General features: G+C 37.3%; 1 protein-coding gene across 1 annotated transcript in view; it reads right to left on the reverse strand.

Moving 5' to 3' along the window:
• Window positions 1-4,899: 4,899 nt before the first annotated feature.
• LOC107675311 (leucine zipper transcription factor-like protein 1) overlaps window positions 4,900-14,221 on the reverse strand; it is a 20,351-nt gene continuing 11,029 nt past the window's right edge. The window contains exons 4-10 of the mRNA XM_016469611.1: window positions 11,278-11,335; window positions 10,709-10,780; window positions 10,216-10,281; window positions 9,801-9,878; window positions 5,795-5,971; window positions 5,380-5,483; window positions 4,900-5,270 (exon numbers count right to left, since the gene is read on the reverse strand). Of these exons, the coding sequence (XP_016325097.1) occupies window positions 5,252-5,270; window positions 5,380-5,483; window positions 5,795-5,971; window positions 9,801-9,878; window positions 10,216-10,281; window positions 10,709-10,780; window positions 11,278-11,335 (574 nt within the window). The 3' untranslated portion in view covers window positions 4,900-5,251. The remainder of the gene's footprint in view (window positions 5,271-5,379; window positions 5,484-5,794; window positions 5,972-9,800; window positions 9,879-10,215; window positions 10,282-10,708; window positions 10,781-11,277; window positions 11,336-14,221) is intronic.

Genomic DNA, 14,221 nt, shown 5'->3' on the forward strand with positions numbered 1-14,221 from the left:
GGAATGCCGTTTCCTGTTCCAATGACTCTAGTGAGTCCAGCTTCTTCCGAGGTGGTGGCATCTGCTGCAGACCCTCCCAAAGCGGCGGCGTCTGCTCCAGCTCCTACCGAGGTGGCAGCTTGTGCTGCAGAGCCTCCAGAGGCAGCGAACTCTCTGTGTTTTTTATTCCAGTCCAGCCTGATCTGCCGTGGTGGTTCCCTGCTCCATCAGCTCCACACTGGTGGTCATCTGCTCCACCGTGGGGATCCTCGTCTCGTCTGCTCTACTGTGGTGGTCATCTGCTCCACCGTGGGGGTCTTCGATCCCATCCTCTCTGCTGTGGTGGTCGTCTGCTCCGGCATGGGTATCTTCAGTCCTGTCTGCTCTACCCTGGTGGTCATCTGCTCCACCTTGGGGATCTTCGGTCCCGTCTGCTCAGCTGTGGTGGTCATCTGCGCTGCCATGGGAATCTTCGGTCCCGTCTGCTTTGCTGTGGTGGTCTTTAGCTCTGCAGGCTCCACCCTGGCTCCCTGCTCTGCCAGCTCTGTCCTGGCTCCCTGCTCTGCTGGCTTTGCCTCAGTCCCCAGTTCCCCCACTTCCACATGGACCTGGCCCTCCATGCCTCCCCCTGTTCCACCTCCACTTCAACTCCCTCCTGGACTAATTTCTGTTCTTGTTTAGGAGCATCTGGAAGCTGCTCCTTAAGGGGGGAGCTCTGTCATGATCTCCAGCTGAAAGTGCCCATGAACTCCACCAGAGGGCACTCCACCCCTGACTCTTGCCACTCTACCCCGGACTACATTTCCCATAACCCCTGTCTAGGAACTTCTTATCACACTCACACCTGTTTCCCATCAGTGACACTATGAAAGATGCACATACACACACTCACACTGCTGAGTATTGTCTAGCCTGTAGCATTCCCAAGTTCCTGTGTTTCCCTAGTTCCTTCTTGCCTTGCCTTGTTTTTTACCCTGGACTGTATCTGGTTTCTGATTGTTTGCTGCCTGCCCTGACCCTTGCCTGTTTTATGGATTACTCTTTTGTCTCGCCCTGGATTGTACCTGTTTGCTGGTGTTTGACCCTACCTGTTTTGACCACTCTTTTAAATAAAGCTGCATTTGGATCTTCAACTCCATCGTCACGCCTCCTACGTTACACTGCCACAGTCGTATTAAATAATAGCGATTATTTATGGACTTTTAAGATAATCAGCTAAACTACCTAGCTATTTTTATTGTTGACATTTATTCAATTTTTTCAATGTTAGTGAAAAGAATAAAAATAAAAAGCTTTTAGATATTAGTCCGCATGTGATGGACATTGGTTATGATCATCATTATCTACTTTGAAGACATCTTGAGTAAAACTGCTTCATATTTAACGAAGCCCATGCAAAATGCTTGAACCGGAAGCGACGAAACCCAGTTAACAGAATACGGAAGTCTGTTGTGCATAACCCCTATAGCCCCATATAGACCCTGCGTTCCATTCAGAAGGGCTCATCCCTATGCCCTAATCCCTTCAAAGGGTTTACCCTCCGGAGTGAGAGAACTTCTGTGTCACCTTAACGAGACGATCAAGGAGGCACCTTCGTCGCACATTTTACGTTACGTCTTTTACGTTAAATATAATCTTTATTTGTGAATGTAATGTAATATGTATTTGTAATGTATATTGTGTCTATGTATTTGAAACATTTGAATGGACTGATAAAGGTAGCTGTAAAGTATTTTTGTTGAAGTACAATGTTATTTTGACCATAATAATGTACCAAATCTAACTCGTATAAATATAGTATAGAAAAATACTATGCATACATTTATCGGTGAAGTCAACTCTGTGACGCCAAACAACTTCCCTGTGCAAAGGATCATGGGGGCCTGAAGTGTCCATCAGTTGTACCCTTAGAAATCCTTCATTCCGAAGGGCTCTTTGAAGTGGCCAGTTTTGAGCACTTTGGTTTGGAACGACCCTTCAGTATGGTGGCCATGATTGTTTTCACTCCGAAGTGCGATATATCCCATTTGGAATGCACTGAGACAGAGCGCATTTAGGCCACGCCCACACCATGGGGGGAAAACAATTCATCTAGGGATGGGCGATACTACTTTTTTTGTTTTCGATACGATACTGATACTTTTAAAGGCCAGTATTGTCTATATTGATACCGATACGATACTTCTAAACTGAACTTTTAAATAATGAAATTTATTAAATTATTAAATTACTAAGAGTAAAATTGGTAACTTGATATTTCAAAAGCATTTTAACATTCAATATGCCTTAATTGCAACTTATTAAGTTATATTTTTGTTTACACAAGGTTAACATATGTTTAGTGTAGTGGTAACAATTGAAATCTACAAATACTATAGTTGAACTACGGTCACTTTAGTAAAACCATGGTTCATTTTCATAAGGGACTGCCAGTGAAAGGCTGTTGCATGCATAAAATGCAACCGTTTAATTCTGACAGAGTATAATTAATATTAACATTACAGAATAGAACCTTTACTTCATGAAAAGGCCTTTCAGCCAAAATCTGTTTTACATACAAAATGTTTCAGGGTTTAATATTACAAGGTTGAAGGTCAGGGCAAAAAAAAAAAAACTCACTAAAAGTTTGATGCCCAAGGCTTGAAGTACCTTATTAAGTTCTCCATCTTAGTTTTATGAATTAATCTTGCACTTAAAAGAAAAAAAATTCTATAATCTTTAAAAAATATTAAATGCAGTTCAGTTATTAAATATTTCCACATCTAATAAATCTCCAATCTGTAGTGACATTAAATAGGTTTTGTGGGTTCAGTTTAAAGACTTTGAACTAATACAGATACACACCACTGCTCATACAAACCTATTCGTAGTTCATACAGACCCATGAATACCCATGTGCACTCATATTATAAATCAGGAGAGCACTGGGTTACTTAAAGACAGTGGCTTTGAGAGATTCACTATAAACATTTACTACAAACATCAAGGAATTTACCACTGGCTACTCTTTTTAACCATACCAAAAAATATTTTAAGGCTGGTGCTATATATATATATATATAAATACTGTGCAAGCTATAATAAGAATGCCACACTCAAAATCAACCACAGACAAACTTTGGGGAACTTTGATGGAAAACCCCTCCCACCTATGCTGCTGCATAGTCAGGATCACCGTACTATAGAATTACCCATCACAATACAATAGAAAAAAACTTCTGAAACATAACAGACATCATGCTTTCACAAAGTTTTGTTTCTTTAAGCCAAATGAACACATGCATGATTATATAAACAGGCAGATTTAAAGTGTTGGTCACATCAAGAAGTAACTAAATATCTTTCGTCCTTAATATTGCATGATCAAAACAATGTGAACATTCTCTCACCTCACAATGAATTTCCTCTTTCCTTTTTAGAGACTATGCCTGTGCAAGCAAATGATGCCAACATAAGATATTAGAAAGATCTATGAGCTAGAACAGACTTTATGAGCTCATGTGAACAATTACATTTCACACTAATTTTACATTGCTAGAATATTCACTCGATAAAATACCCCAACCACCGAGTCATATCACCCCTACACTGCTGTTCCAGTGATGCTTTCTGATTGAAGGGAAAAGGACATAGGCCTTACAAAAATATACTGTGGATAGCATATAAATATACAATAAATGTGCTATATAGAAAACATTTTAAAGCACTGGGGTCTCCACTGATGTAAAGACATCTGTTCACAAAATATTTCAAAAGATTCAATGTAATATGACGAGTAAAGGTCAACACAAAGTATGTGGACTGGAGCCCCATTGTAATGCCAGTCAAAATGGCAATAAACATATTTTTAACAAAAGTACAGTCATTCGGTATCTAATTAGTCAAGAAAATAAAACAACATAATTAACATTAAACAAGTAATCCGACTCCAATTCAACAGATAACATCTTATGAAGCTGTGTGTTTGTAAGAAACAATTCCATCATTAATTCCTTTTAAATTCAAACGAGTCCATAACTGTCCATAATATTGGTTTCCCCGGTGAAAAGGTCATCTCGTTTGAAAATATACACAGATCAAACACTGTTTACAAATGAAGACAGGCTAAAACAGTTATAAACAAACATGTTGAATGACTTTGATATGAGAGGACAAAAGGGGATGGACTTTTTAATTGGAGGAAGCATTTTTATGGATTATGCACTCGTTTTTGGCCAGAAGGTTTAAAGGTAAAATCCCTTGATGGATTTGTTTCTATAAACATGCTTTTTACTCCACAAGACATTAATAGATCGACTTGAGTCATTTGGATTACATGTGGATTATTGTGATGTTTTTATCAGCTGTTTGAGCTATTATTCTGACGACACCCATTTACTGCTAAGGAGAAAATGCTGAGCAAGTGATGTAATGCTAAATTTATCCTACATCTTGAGGGTGAGTACATTTTCATTTTAGGGTTAACTATTCCTTTCACTACAAATTGTGAGTTCGAGTCTCAGGTCCGGCAGGAATTGTTGGTGGGGTGAGTGAATAACCATCGCTCTCTTCCACCCTCAATGCTACGACTGAGGTGAGACCCTTGAGCAAGGCACCGAACCCCCAACTGCTCCCCGGGCGCTGCAGCAATATGGCTGCCCACTGCGCCAGGTGTGTTTCACGGTGTGTGTGTGTTCACTACTGTGTGTGCACTTGTATGGGTTAAATGCAGAGCACAAATTCCGAGTATGGGTCACCATACTTGGCCACACATCACTTCTCTCTCTCTCTCTAGGGCTGTCCTTAATTATAAAATTATATACACACAAATTTTTGTATAGGTTATATACTTGTGGCAACAGCTAAAGCTCCTAGCAGATGAGATTAATGTATGCATACAAACATAAAACAGAAAGAAATATAATTATTATAATGCACAGATATATAGTTCTTTGAAACAATGTATTTTGTCCCCAAAAACAAGAATTTGACAACAGTGTTGAGCTGTATTCTTCCAGGAAAGAAGGGAGCAAAGCTATGGGCAACACGTTTCCTCTTAAGCAAAGTGAACCCACAAAAAATATGAGGGTACTTGCAAAAACCTCCTCTCAGGTAACCAGCCGTAAACACTGAAGAATACAGATAGGTGATGAATAAGTAATTGTAGTGTCGTGTCCAAATAATATTTCCAATCCACTGTAAACCACTAAACCGTACAAGGTGTAGCTGATACATCAGATCCAGTAGTGATAATCTGCTGACCTCTTCATGTGTGTCCTTGTGGGTTAAACATTCACTCATCCGATTCATACCTGAGGAGGGCATATAATGCAACAAATTCATAAATATATTTAATTGAAACCAATGGTAGTTTCTCACAACATTTCAGTGATGGTCATAACATACAAAGTTATACTGTACCTTTGTAATCTCTTTCTCAGATCTTTTATCTGTTCATTCTTTTTAGTGAGGATCTCTTTCATGTTACGGTAAGCAGCCGTCTGCTGAAATTTCTTCTCCAGTTCCTTAATGGATAAATAAACATGATATGATTCATCAAACACATACAGATACATTTATAAACAATAAATATGAACAATAATAATTACTGTTATTAATAATAATTTATTTATTATGTAAATAAATTATTTGAAATAATGAATCCAATAAGTTTGTAAACGAGACTTCCAATAGTATTTTCAAGTTAAAGTTGACCTTCATATGTGGAACTAAACTGAATATGTATCCATTTTTTGCAATGTGATCTCAGTGTGAACAGTCAGGTCAGACATTCAGATTTGTGTCTGATAAGTGCTACAGTGCTGAATCAGTGTACCTTCTCAGCAAGGGAAAGTTGCTCCTGGACACGGAGCAGGTCATGTTTAGCAGATACCAGGCTGTCCTGCAGGTCTTTCTGAGAAGCAACATTGGCATTTAGGGTTTTTTCAAAGTCAGCCTGCATCTCTGCAACTGTGCCTTCCAGATTTGCGATCTCCTGAGCATGTATTGCAGACTACCAAAGAAAATGCCTGTAAATATTTTGTTTATATTGCTGTGTGTAAAATTTACAAAAAAAACTTTACAGGCATATATTATGCTGTACGCTTGGCAGTAAAATTAAAACAGCACATACCACAGAATTTCCATGAAGCCAAACAGAAAGTTATAAAGGAAGTGGTGAGAAAAAAAACAACAACTCATAAACGAAACCAAATAAGTCATATTACCAACAACGCTGAATAACACTCTACGAGTTTGCAGGGGCACTGACAAAGGCTCAAACACAATCTAAATCGCAACGCGAACAAAAGCAAATGTCTACCATAATGAAGCTAAAGGATAAAATTGCCAGTTTGGCTCAAATATATCAAAGATATATTTAATGGCCAAAGTATACTTCAGCGGTCCATGTTCCGCATAATGCAATTTTCATCATCAGAAGTGTCTGTGGACATCCATACACAACGTCCGCGTGCAGACCAATTTTGGTGTCCATGCAGACAGTCTGCAGAGTCCACTAGGTGGTACTGTGTATGTGCCGAACTCGTCCATCCGTGCTCATCCGCGGTTGAGTACAGCCGTGGCCCAAAGTTTTGAGAATGACACAAATATTAATTTTCACAAAGTCTGCTGCTACAGTGTTTTTAGATCTTTTTGTCAGATGTTACTATGGTATACTGAAGTATAATTACAAGAATTTCATAAGTGTCAAAGGCTTTTATTGACAATTACAATAAGTTTATGCAAAGACTCAGTATTTCAAGACCTCTGCAATTCGCCCTGGCATGCTGTCAATCAACTTCTTGGCTACATCCTGACTGATGGCTGCCCATTCTTGCATAATCAATGCTTGGAGTTTGTCAGAATCTGTGGGTTTTTGTTTGTCCACCCGCCTCTTGAGGATTGACCACAAGTTCTCAATGGGGAGTTTCCTGGCCATGGACCCAAAATTTTGATGTTTTGTTCCCCGAGCCAGAACCGTGCCGTACTGAGCCGTACCGAGCCGAGTCGTACCCCGCAGTGGAAAAGCGCCATTAGTTATCACTTTTGCCTTATGGCAAGGTGCTCCATCATGCTGGAAAAGGCATTGTTTATCACCAAACTGTTCTTAGATGGTTGGGAGAAATTGCTCTCGGAGGATGTTTTTGTACCATTCTTTATTCATGGCTGTGTTCTTAGGCAAAATTGTGAGTGAGCCCACTCCCTTGGCTGAGAAGCAACCCCACACATGAATGGTCTCAAGATGCTTTACTGTTGGCATGACACAGGACTGATCAGGATATTATAGTTTCGATTTTTTTAATTAGTTTTTATTTTAATATTGTTTTCACATTTCCTATAATTTCAGTTTAGTTTTAGTTAGTTTCATTAATGGTTTTGTTAGTTTTAGTTAAGTTTTTATTTTGTGAACACATTTCTATTTAGTTTTTATATATTTTAGTTTCAGTTTTAGTAATTATAGTTTAGCAGAGTTAATGGAACTCTTCCAGTGTAGACCAATGCAAGACATTTAATTTTAGCAAAGTTGAATGTTTACAGTTAACTCTTGTGCAAACCTCTTAATAATGAAAACAAAATAATTCTTTACAACTGAACAAAAACCAAAAATATGCAACTTATATGTATAAAATATGTTCATTCATATTCATGTTCATATTCATTCATATTAAAGATGTAATCTTGTTAAACATGCCAATAGTTTACAAACAACAAGCTAATCAAGGATTTCAGAGTTACTAGAAAGCTACAGGCAGTTGAGTTTTATGCAGGATAATAACCCTCCAGTGCTGGATTTGAGGAAACCTGTTCTTTGTAATCGTCATTGAAACTCTGTAAACTTTACAGTTAAATTGCATTAAATTGTTGGATCTTTTGTACAGACGAGCCACCGGTGTACACTACTGTATGTCCCTTCTCTCCCTCTATGAACGTACACAATAAGAAGAAACAATCTAAAATGCTTTGAAACTTTATACTACTCAAAAATAAATGCGATATGGTGATTTAAATTATGTTTGCACTTTACTTTGACGAGCCGCTCCAGCACGCACGCACTTCAGATGAGCAACGCAATGCAATCAATCCCATAAAGCCCCTTTTCGACAGGACACGGCAAGCGGTGAAAACACTGCGCGCTAGCCGCTTTGTCTCATTTTGGATGCGTTTTGTACATAGACTGTAAAAAAACATGGACGTAGTGTCCGTGACGTCACTCGTAGGATTCAGAAGAGCATTTTTGAAGCCTAAAGTGGGCGGAGCCGACCGCCGCCATTTTGGCCGCGCGTCACTCCCGGATAATCGAAAATGGGCAAAAAAGGCAGGAAGTGGGTGAAGCTGAGGCGCTAGTTGCTGAAACCACGCCCGTCTATGGTTACAGCAGTGCTGCCGTGCAAAGACAAAACACCATAACTTCGTTTTTGGTCGAAATTAGTTATTGATAATTTTGGGACATATATGACCTCCTTTATCATGTGTATAAGTATCTTGGAGAAAAGCCCAGGAGAAACCAAGGCAGAACACAGTATCATCAGTTACCGCTCTTTGACTTTGTTTTAGAACGCTCAAATTAAGTTACGGTGCTCTGCATCTGTTTAGCCCATAGACTGTGGTTTAGCCGTTCGTCAATATTACTGTGCCAGCCTGGAGTTACGGTATTCTGCCTCTGTTTTTACTGTACATTAAAGTCTGCACTTTTAAATTACGGTGTGACTTGTGTACTTTCATACATCTGTCGGCACTTCTTTAGACAAACAAATTAGATAGATCGCGATCTAACAAATTGCTCCATATAACAAAGCACTGTAAACAAGCAATGACTAGATAACTTGGCAGCAACAATTAATCGTAAATAATCTTTAAAGTTTTTTTTTTTCTTTTTATAATGCAGATGCCAGCTCTCAGTCTAGGGCTGCCCTCTTCTGCACTACATTTATACGATTTTTAAACAAAATAAACAACTTGAATGATTTATTTTCACACAAAATATGTTGCTCCATTAATGTTCAATACAACGTATATATTTTTTCTGCAATTATACATTTTATGCGCAGTGAATGGCACATTTTTTCTTAAGGTGGGCTTTTAGCCCCATTGTACCCTATATATATATATATATATATAATTATTGTGATGGGGGGCCCTGCAGTAAGTCGTAGCCCCGGGGCCCAGTGCGGTCTTAATGCGGCCTTGGTCCTGGCGCTTGCTGGACTTTCTTGGGTGCTCTGAAGCCTTCTTCACAGCAATTGAACCTCTCCCCTTGAAGTTCTTGAAGATCCGATAAATGATTGATTTACGTGCAATCTTACTAGCAGCATTATCCTTGCCTGTAAATCCCTTTTTGTGCAAAGCAATGATAACTGCACGTTTCCTTGCAGGTAACCATAGTTAACAGAGGAAGAACAATGATTTCAAGCACCACCCTCCTTTTAAAGCTTCCAGTCTGTTATTCTAACTCAGTCAGCATGACAGAGTGATCTCTAGCCTTGTCCTCATCAGCACTCTCACCTGTGTTAATGAGAGAATCACTGACATGATGTCAGCTGGTCCTTTTGTGGCAAGGCTGAAATGCAGTGGAAATGTTTTTGGGATTAAGTAAATTTTCAAGGCGAAGAGGGACTTTGCAATTAATTGCAATTCATCTGATCACTCTTCATAACATTCTGGAGTATATGCAAATTGCCATCACAAAAACTGAGGCAGCAGACTTTGTGAAAATTAATATTTGTGTCATTCTCAAAACTTTTGGCCACGGCTGTATACTTTAAAAGCTGCATGGACACAGCTACAGCTGGGTGCGAGACAGAGCGGTACATGGAAAGATAAGTATACCTGGGCTTTTATACCTGTTGATCTCCTTGGCTCTTCTGAAGGTCTTTCAAGGCTCTCTCTGCTTTGGACTTATCATCCAGAGCGCTCATGGCCTACAATACAACAGTTATAAATGCAACACAAAATATTGTACCATAAAAGGGCCCCTAAATCTAATTAGACACTTAAGCCACAATTAAAAAGGTCTTAATGTCATTGCATTAGATGCAAAATATCAAACTAAGTGACTTTTATTTAAAAAAAATAAAAATACTATAAGCACACTTTTAAAGCAAAATAGTTAAAAAAATATATCTGCTGGGTTTTAAGTTATAAAAGAATATTGTTTTAGGGACCACAGTATGTATCAAGTTTACCAATTTAGTAAAGACATTATTGAGTTTTACTATTAAAAGTTAAAAATTATTATTATTATCACCATTTCTTCACCTGAGATTCCAAAGTTCTGAGTCTAGCTTTCAATTTGTCATTGTCCTCTTTTAGTCTGGAAATCTCCTAAAAAGAAAGTGAAACAGACCTTCTTAATATTCAGAATGTGTACATATTTGTCACGATTCGCTACTGTGAGCAGCACAGAGACGAAGGAGCGAGGAGACGAGGAGTGGAATTCAAACATAGATTTTAATCACATCCAGGGAACAAAAGGAAAACACACGTAGCAAGGGTAGACATATACAATTCCAGACAAGGGAGAACAGAACGGGCTAGAACTCAAATAGGGCAGATAACGAGGGGCAGACAGGTGAGGAGGATAACTAATAACAAGGAACACCTGGAACTAATAGAACTAAATGGGGACAGGAACAGGAAGGACCAAATAAGGACATAATCATAAACATGGAGCACGTGGGGGAAGAAAACACACACAGACACGGAACAGAGTCGGACAATATTTGATTTGTTCAAATTTAATAAAAAATACCTTCTGGAGTAGTTCAGACACACCTCCTTCATTCAATGGTGCTAATGTTGGCTTAATAGACTCCTGATTTACCTAAAACCAAATAAAGTAGATGTTGAATGTAGTTCACCATGAACAGACATTGTACTGTCATATAATACTTTGATTTTTTATTAGAGACGCATCAAATCTAAATTGGAGTACTGTGGTTTATTAGCTTTGAAGCCATTAATATTGCTCACCTGAGGTACTTCTAAAAAACTGCTAAATAAACTAAACTTAATGAATTTCATGGGGTCATTAAATACATCATCTTTAAGTTGAACCCATCACAAGATATTAAGGTAAGTTAGGTTTTGACCATTTTTATTTGCTATCATTATAGATTAGCATAAAAAGATATATTTAAGAACATCACATGGCATGACAATCTAGAAGGACAAAAGATGTATTTCACACATTAACCTGCAAAATGTGTGAATTCTGTGCAGGCTGCAGCTGTCATGCGTAATATTCTACAAATTAAACCACAACAAAAACAAAACCTATCAGAGACAGATGTGTTGTGTCAAGAGCTGCAATGAGCTCACCTTACTCTTGGCTTTGAAATCAGTCTTCTCAAACTCAGCTACTTGCTCCAGTAACTGTCTAATAAGATAAGGGGGACAAAACAAAGTTATAATTAAATTTAAAGGAGTCAAACCATAAGGATACACACTTTTCCTTCCTTACTATTCATACTTTGAGATAAGTTAATTGATGTATGTATATTCAGATACAAGTTTTCACAAAAACAAAAAGTTTTATAAATATAAAAAATAAGTTTTATGATACACTTATTTATGATAAACTTTACATTAAAACCACTATATACATTTTACTTTTAACCCTATTAATATATAATACTTTTTAATATATACTACATTAATATATAATACATTTATTAAATGTATGTATAATGTATTATGTGTTAAATTATGTATAAAAACATAATAAAAAAATAATAATACATTTTATATTTAACCTTTAAAACACTTAAGAGAAATTAGTCAAAAGCATTAATTATTATATTAATTTAAACAGTTATTATCAATAAATTATTATTTCAATTAACAAATTAGGGGTGTGTGATATTAACAAAAAATGATATCGCAATAATTTTCTGGAATTTTATCGATAACGATAATTAGACGATATTTTGCTGAGTGTGTTAGTGTGCTGACATCTTAGGGACTGCCGTGGACAGCTGACTTCTGAAGTTTTTGATATTCCTCATATTCTGTGTGGTCAGTTCACAGCAGTGATAGAAATTAATCATTTCCAACAAGTTATATGGGCATTTTTACCTTTAAGCCAACTTTTCTAACTTTTTCTAAAAGTATGTACCATCTTTTGTGTCAAATTCTTGCATTTGGGCTGTTACCAAAGCAAATGAAATCAGTATCAACAAAATTTATTTAAATCTTTAGCTGCATTAGAAGTGGCATTTAGATGCATTTACACAGCGTTTAATGCAGCTCTGAGGGACATGGAATACTTTAATCTGCAGTTACAAATGCATAAATAATGTTTTGATATATTAAACATAAAACATTGAAAACTGATGTTTGAAATTATTTTAAAAATGAAAAGGTTCCTTAAATGTGAAACTAAAACCGCCAACAGGTGGCAGCAAGTCACTGTTAAGGGGGTCATTGCGATTGAACCAAATCATTTTAAACGGTTGATTCATTCAGGAACGAAACAGCGTCCTGTTACTCAGAGACGCAAAACAGCGCTGTGGCTGTGTTTGGAATGATTTTTGTTGGAGAAATAGAGCAAAAACAGAAAATATGGTGTCTAAAACGTAAGTCTCTTAATATTAACTTGTTTATTTGAACTGTTGTATCACATTTGTAATCATGCTGACTTCAGGAGAAAAAAAAGTCACTCTTCGTGTGATGATAACTAAATGAAATTATATAAATATATAAATTTTCTGCCCCATATCTTGAATTATGTGATAATTATAATGCATTTTAATAGACTGATTCATGCAGTGAAAGAACGCACTCTAAATGCGCACGCGCACTAGTTTAAACTACTAAGTTAGACTTCTTCACGTAATGTATGCGTGCACTCTGTAGGTGTGTTTTGTTTGCTTTTATATACTCGATAATATCAAATCGCACATCGTTAAAAAAATTAAGATATTATTGCAAACCATACATATCGCACACCCCTATATGGTTTCGATTTTTTAAATGCATTGTCTTCTTATCGATCTACCAGTTCACATTTAAAGCTTTACGTGTTTGCAGGGTAAAAACATGGGTCGATTTTTGCATTTGTCTGAAATCTAAACAAAACAACAGTTTTATTGAAAATGCACAATCATTCTCTGCCAGCAGGTGACGCTTTTGGCAGACCTATAACTATTTCCCCGGTAACAGCAGAAGACAAAGCAGCGCAGCACCGGACTTTGAACGTGCAGGCACAGCGTTCATTAAATCATAGCTTTTTAAAGTTTAATCGTCACATTCAGCATATCGCAATTCTGGTCTTTCCATCCCCAAATTTAAGACCTCTTGAAATCATAATTAAGACTTTCTTGTACAATTTAAGACTTTTTAAGGCCTTAAATTTGATACAACTAAATTTAAGACTTTTTAAGACCCCGCGGAAACCCTGAGCTCTACATGTCCTTCAAAATGAGCTCAACATTAGAAACTTTTTATTTTTAACCAGGTCCTTGATCATTTTATACAAACAGCCTGTTTAATTCTAAGGCATAGCGGGAGGAAAATAGTAATTAAAAACAATATTATGAATGTTTTTAGCTCAGAATCACACTACTGACTTTTTAGTGGACAGTAGAGAAATCAAAAATAATGGGGGAAAAAGTATATTATTTTAAATGTATGAAAAAGTTGATGATACATATCTCAAAGCTACAGAAAAGACACATCAATGACAAAAGCAGATGCACCTGCTCGGATTCTCAGTTGTAGGTGGAGTCAAAGAAGGAAAAGAGAGGAAGAGCCTCTAAAAAACACATACATGTCAGTTACACTGTTCTAAAAGGAAAAATAAAGCCCCTCCTTCTTGTGAAAACAGTTTGTGGTAGGCAAAACATTTAGCTGTGTGCACGGTCTGTGTAGATTGCGGTGTACACATAGGATGTGCAAAAAAGGGTGTTTTCCCTCTGTGTGAGGCCCATCCCTGATGTATCAAGGAGGGAGGATCATACACAAACACATACAGCTGTTTATGTATGTAAAAGAGATAAAACACACTTAGCCACAAACACGAATATACTGCACAAGCAACATATTACAGAACACAGTTTTATGAGTGTAAATGCTACTAAGTTCTCTCACATGTGTCTGTAATTTTTACTGTAGTCCATTTTACTTTTTACAAGACTTCTAAAGCCATATAAAAGCTTTTATGACTGTGCGAGGATAAAAGTGAAGGAGGAAAAAATAGTGTTCAAACAAGACGATGATAAACTTCATGTTTAGGTGAACTATCCCTTTATGCAGTGATTCTCAA

Source organism: Sinocyclocheilus anshuiensis, unplaced genomic scaffold, assembly GCF_001515605.1.
Source record: "Sinocyclocheilus anshuiensis isolate Anshui unplaced genomic scaffold, SAMN03320099.WGS_v1.1 scaffold1704, whole genome shotgun sequence".
Taxonomy (NCBI): Eukaryota; Metazoa; Chordata; class Actinopteri; order Cypriniformes; family Cyprinidae; genus Sinocyclocheilus; species Sinocyclocheilus anshuiensis.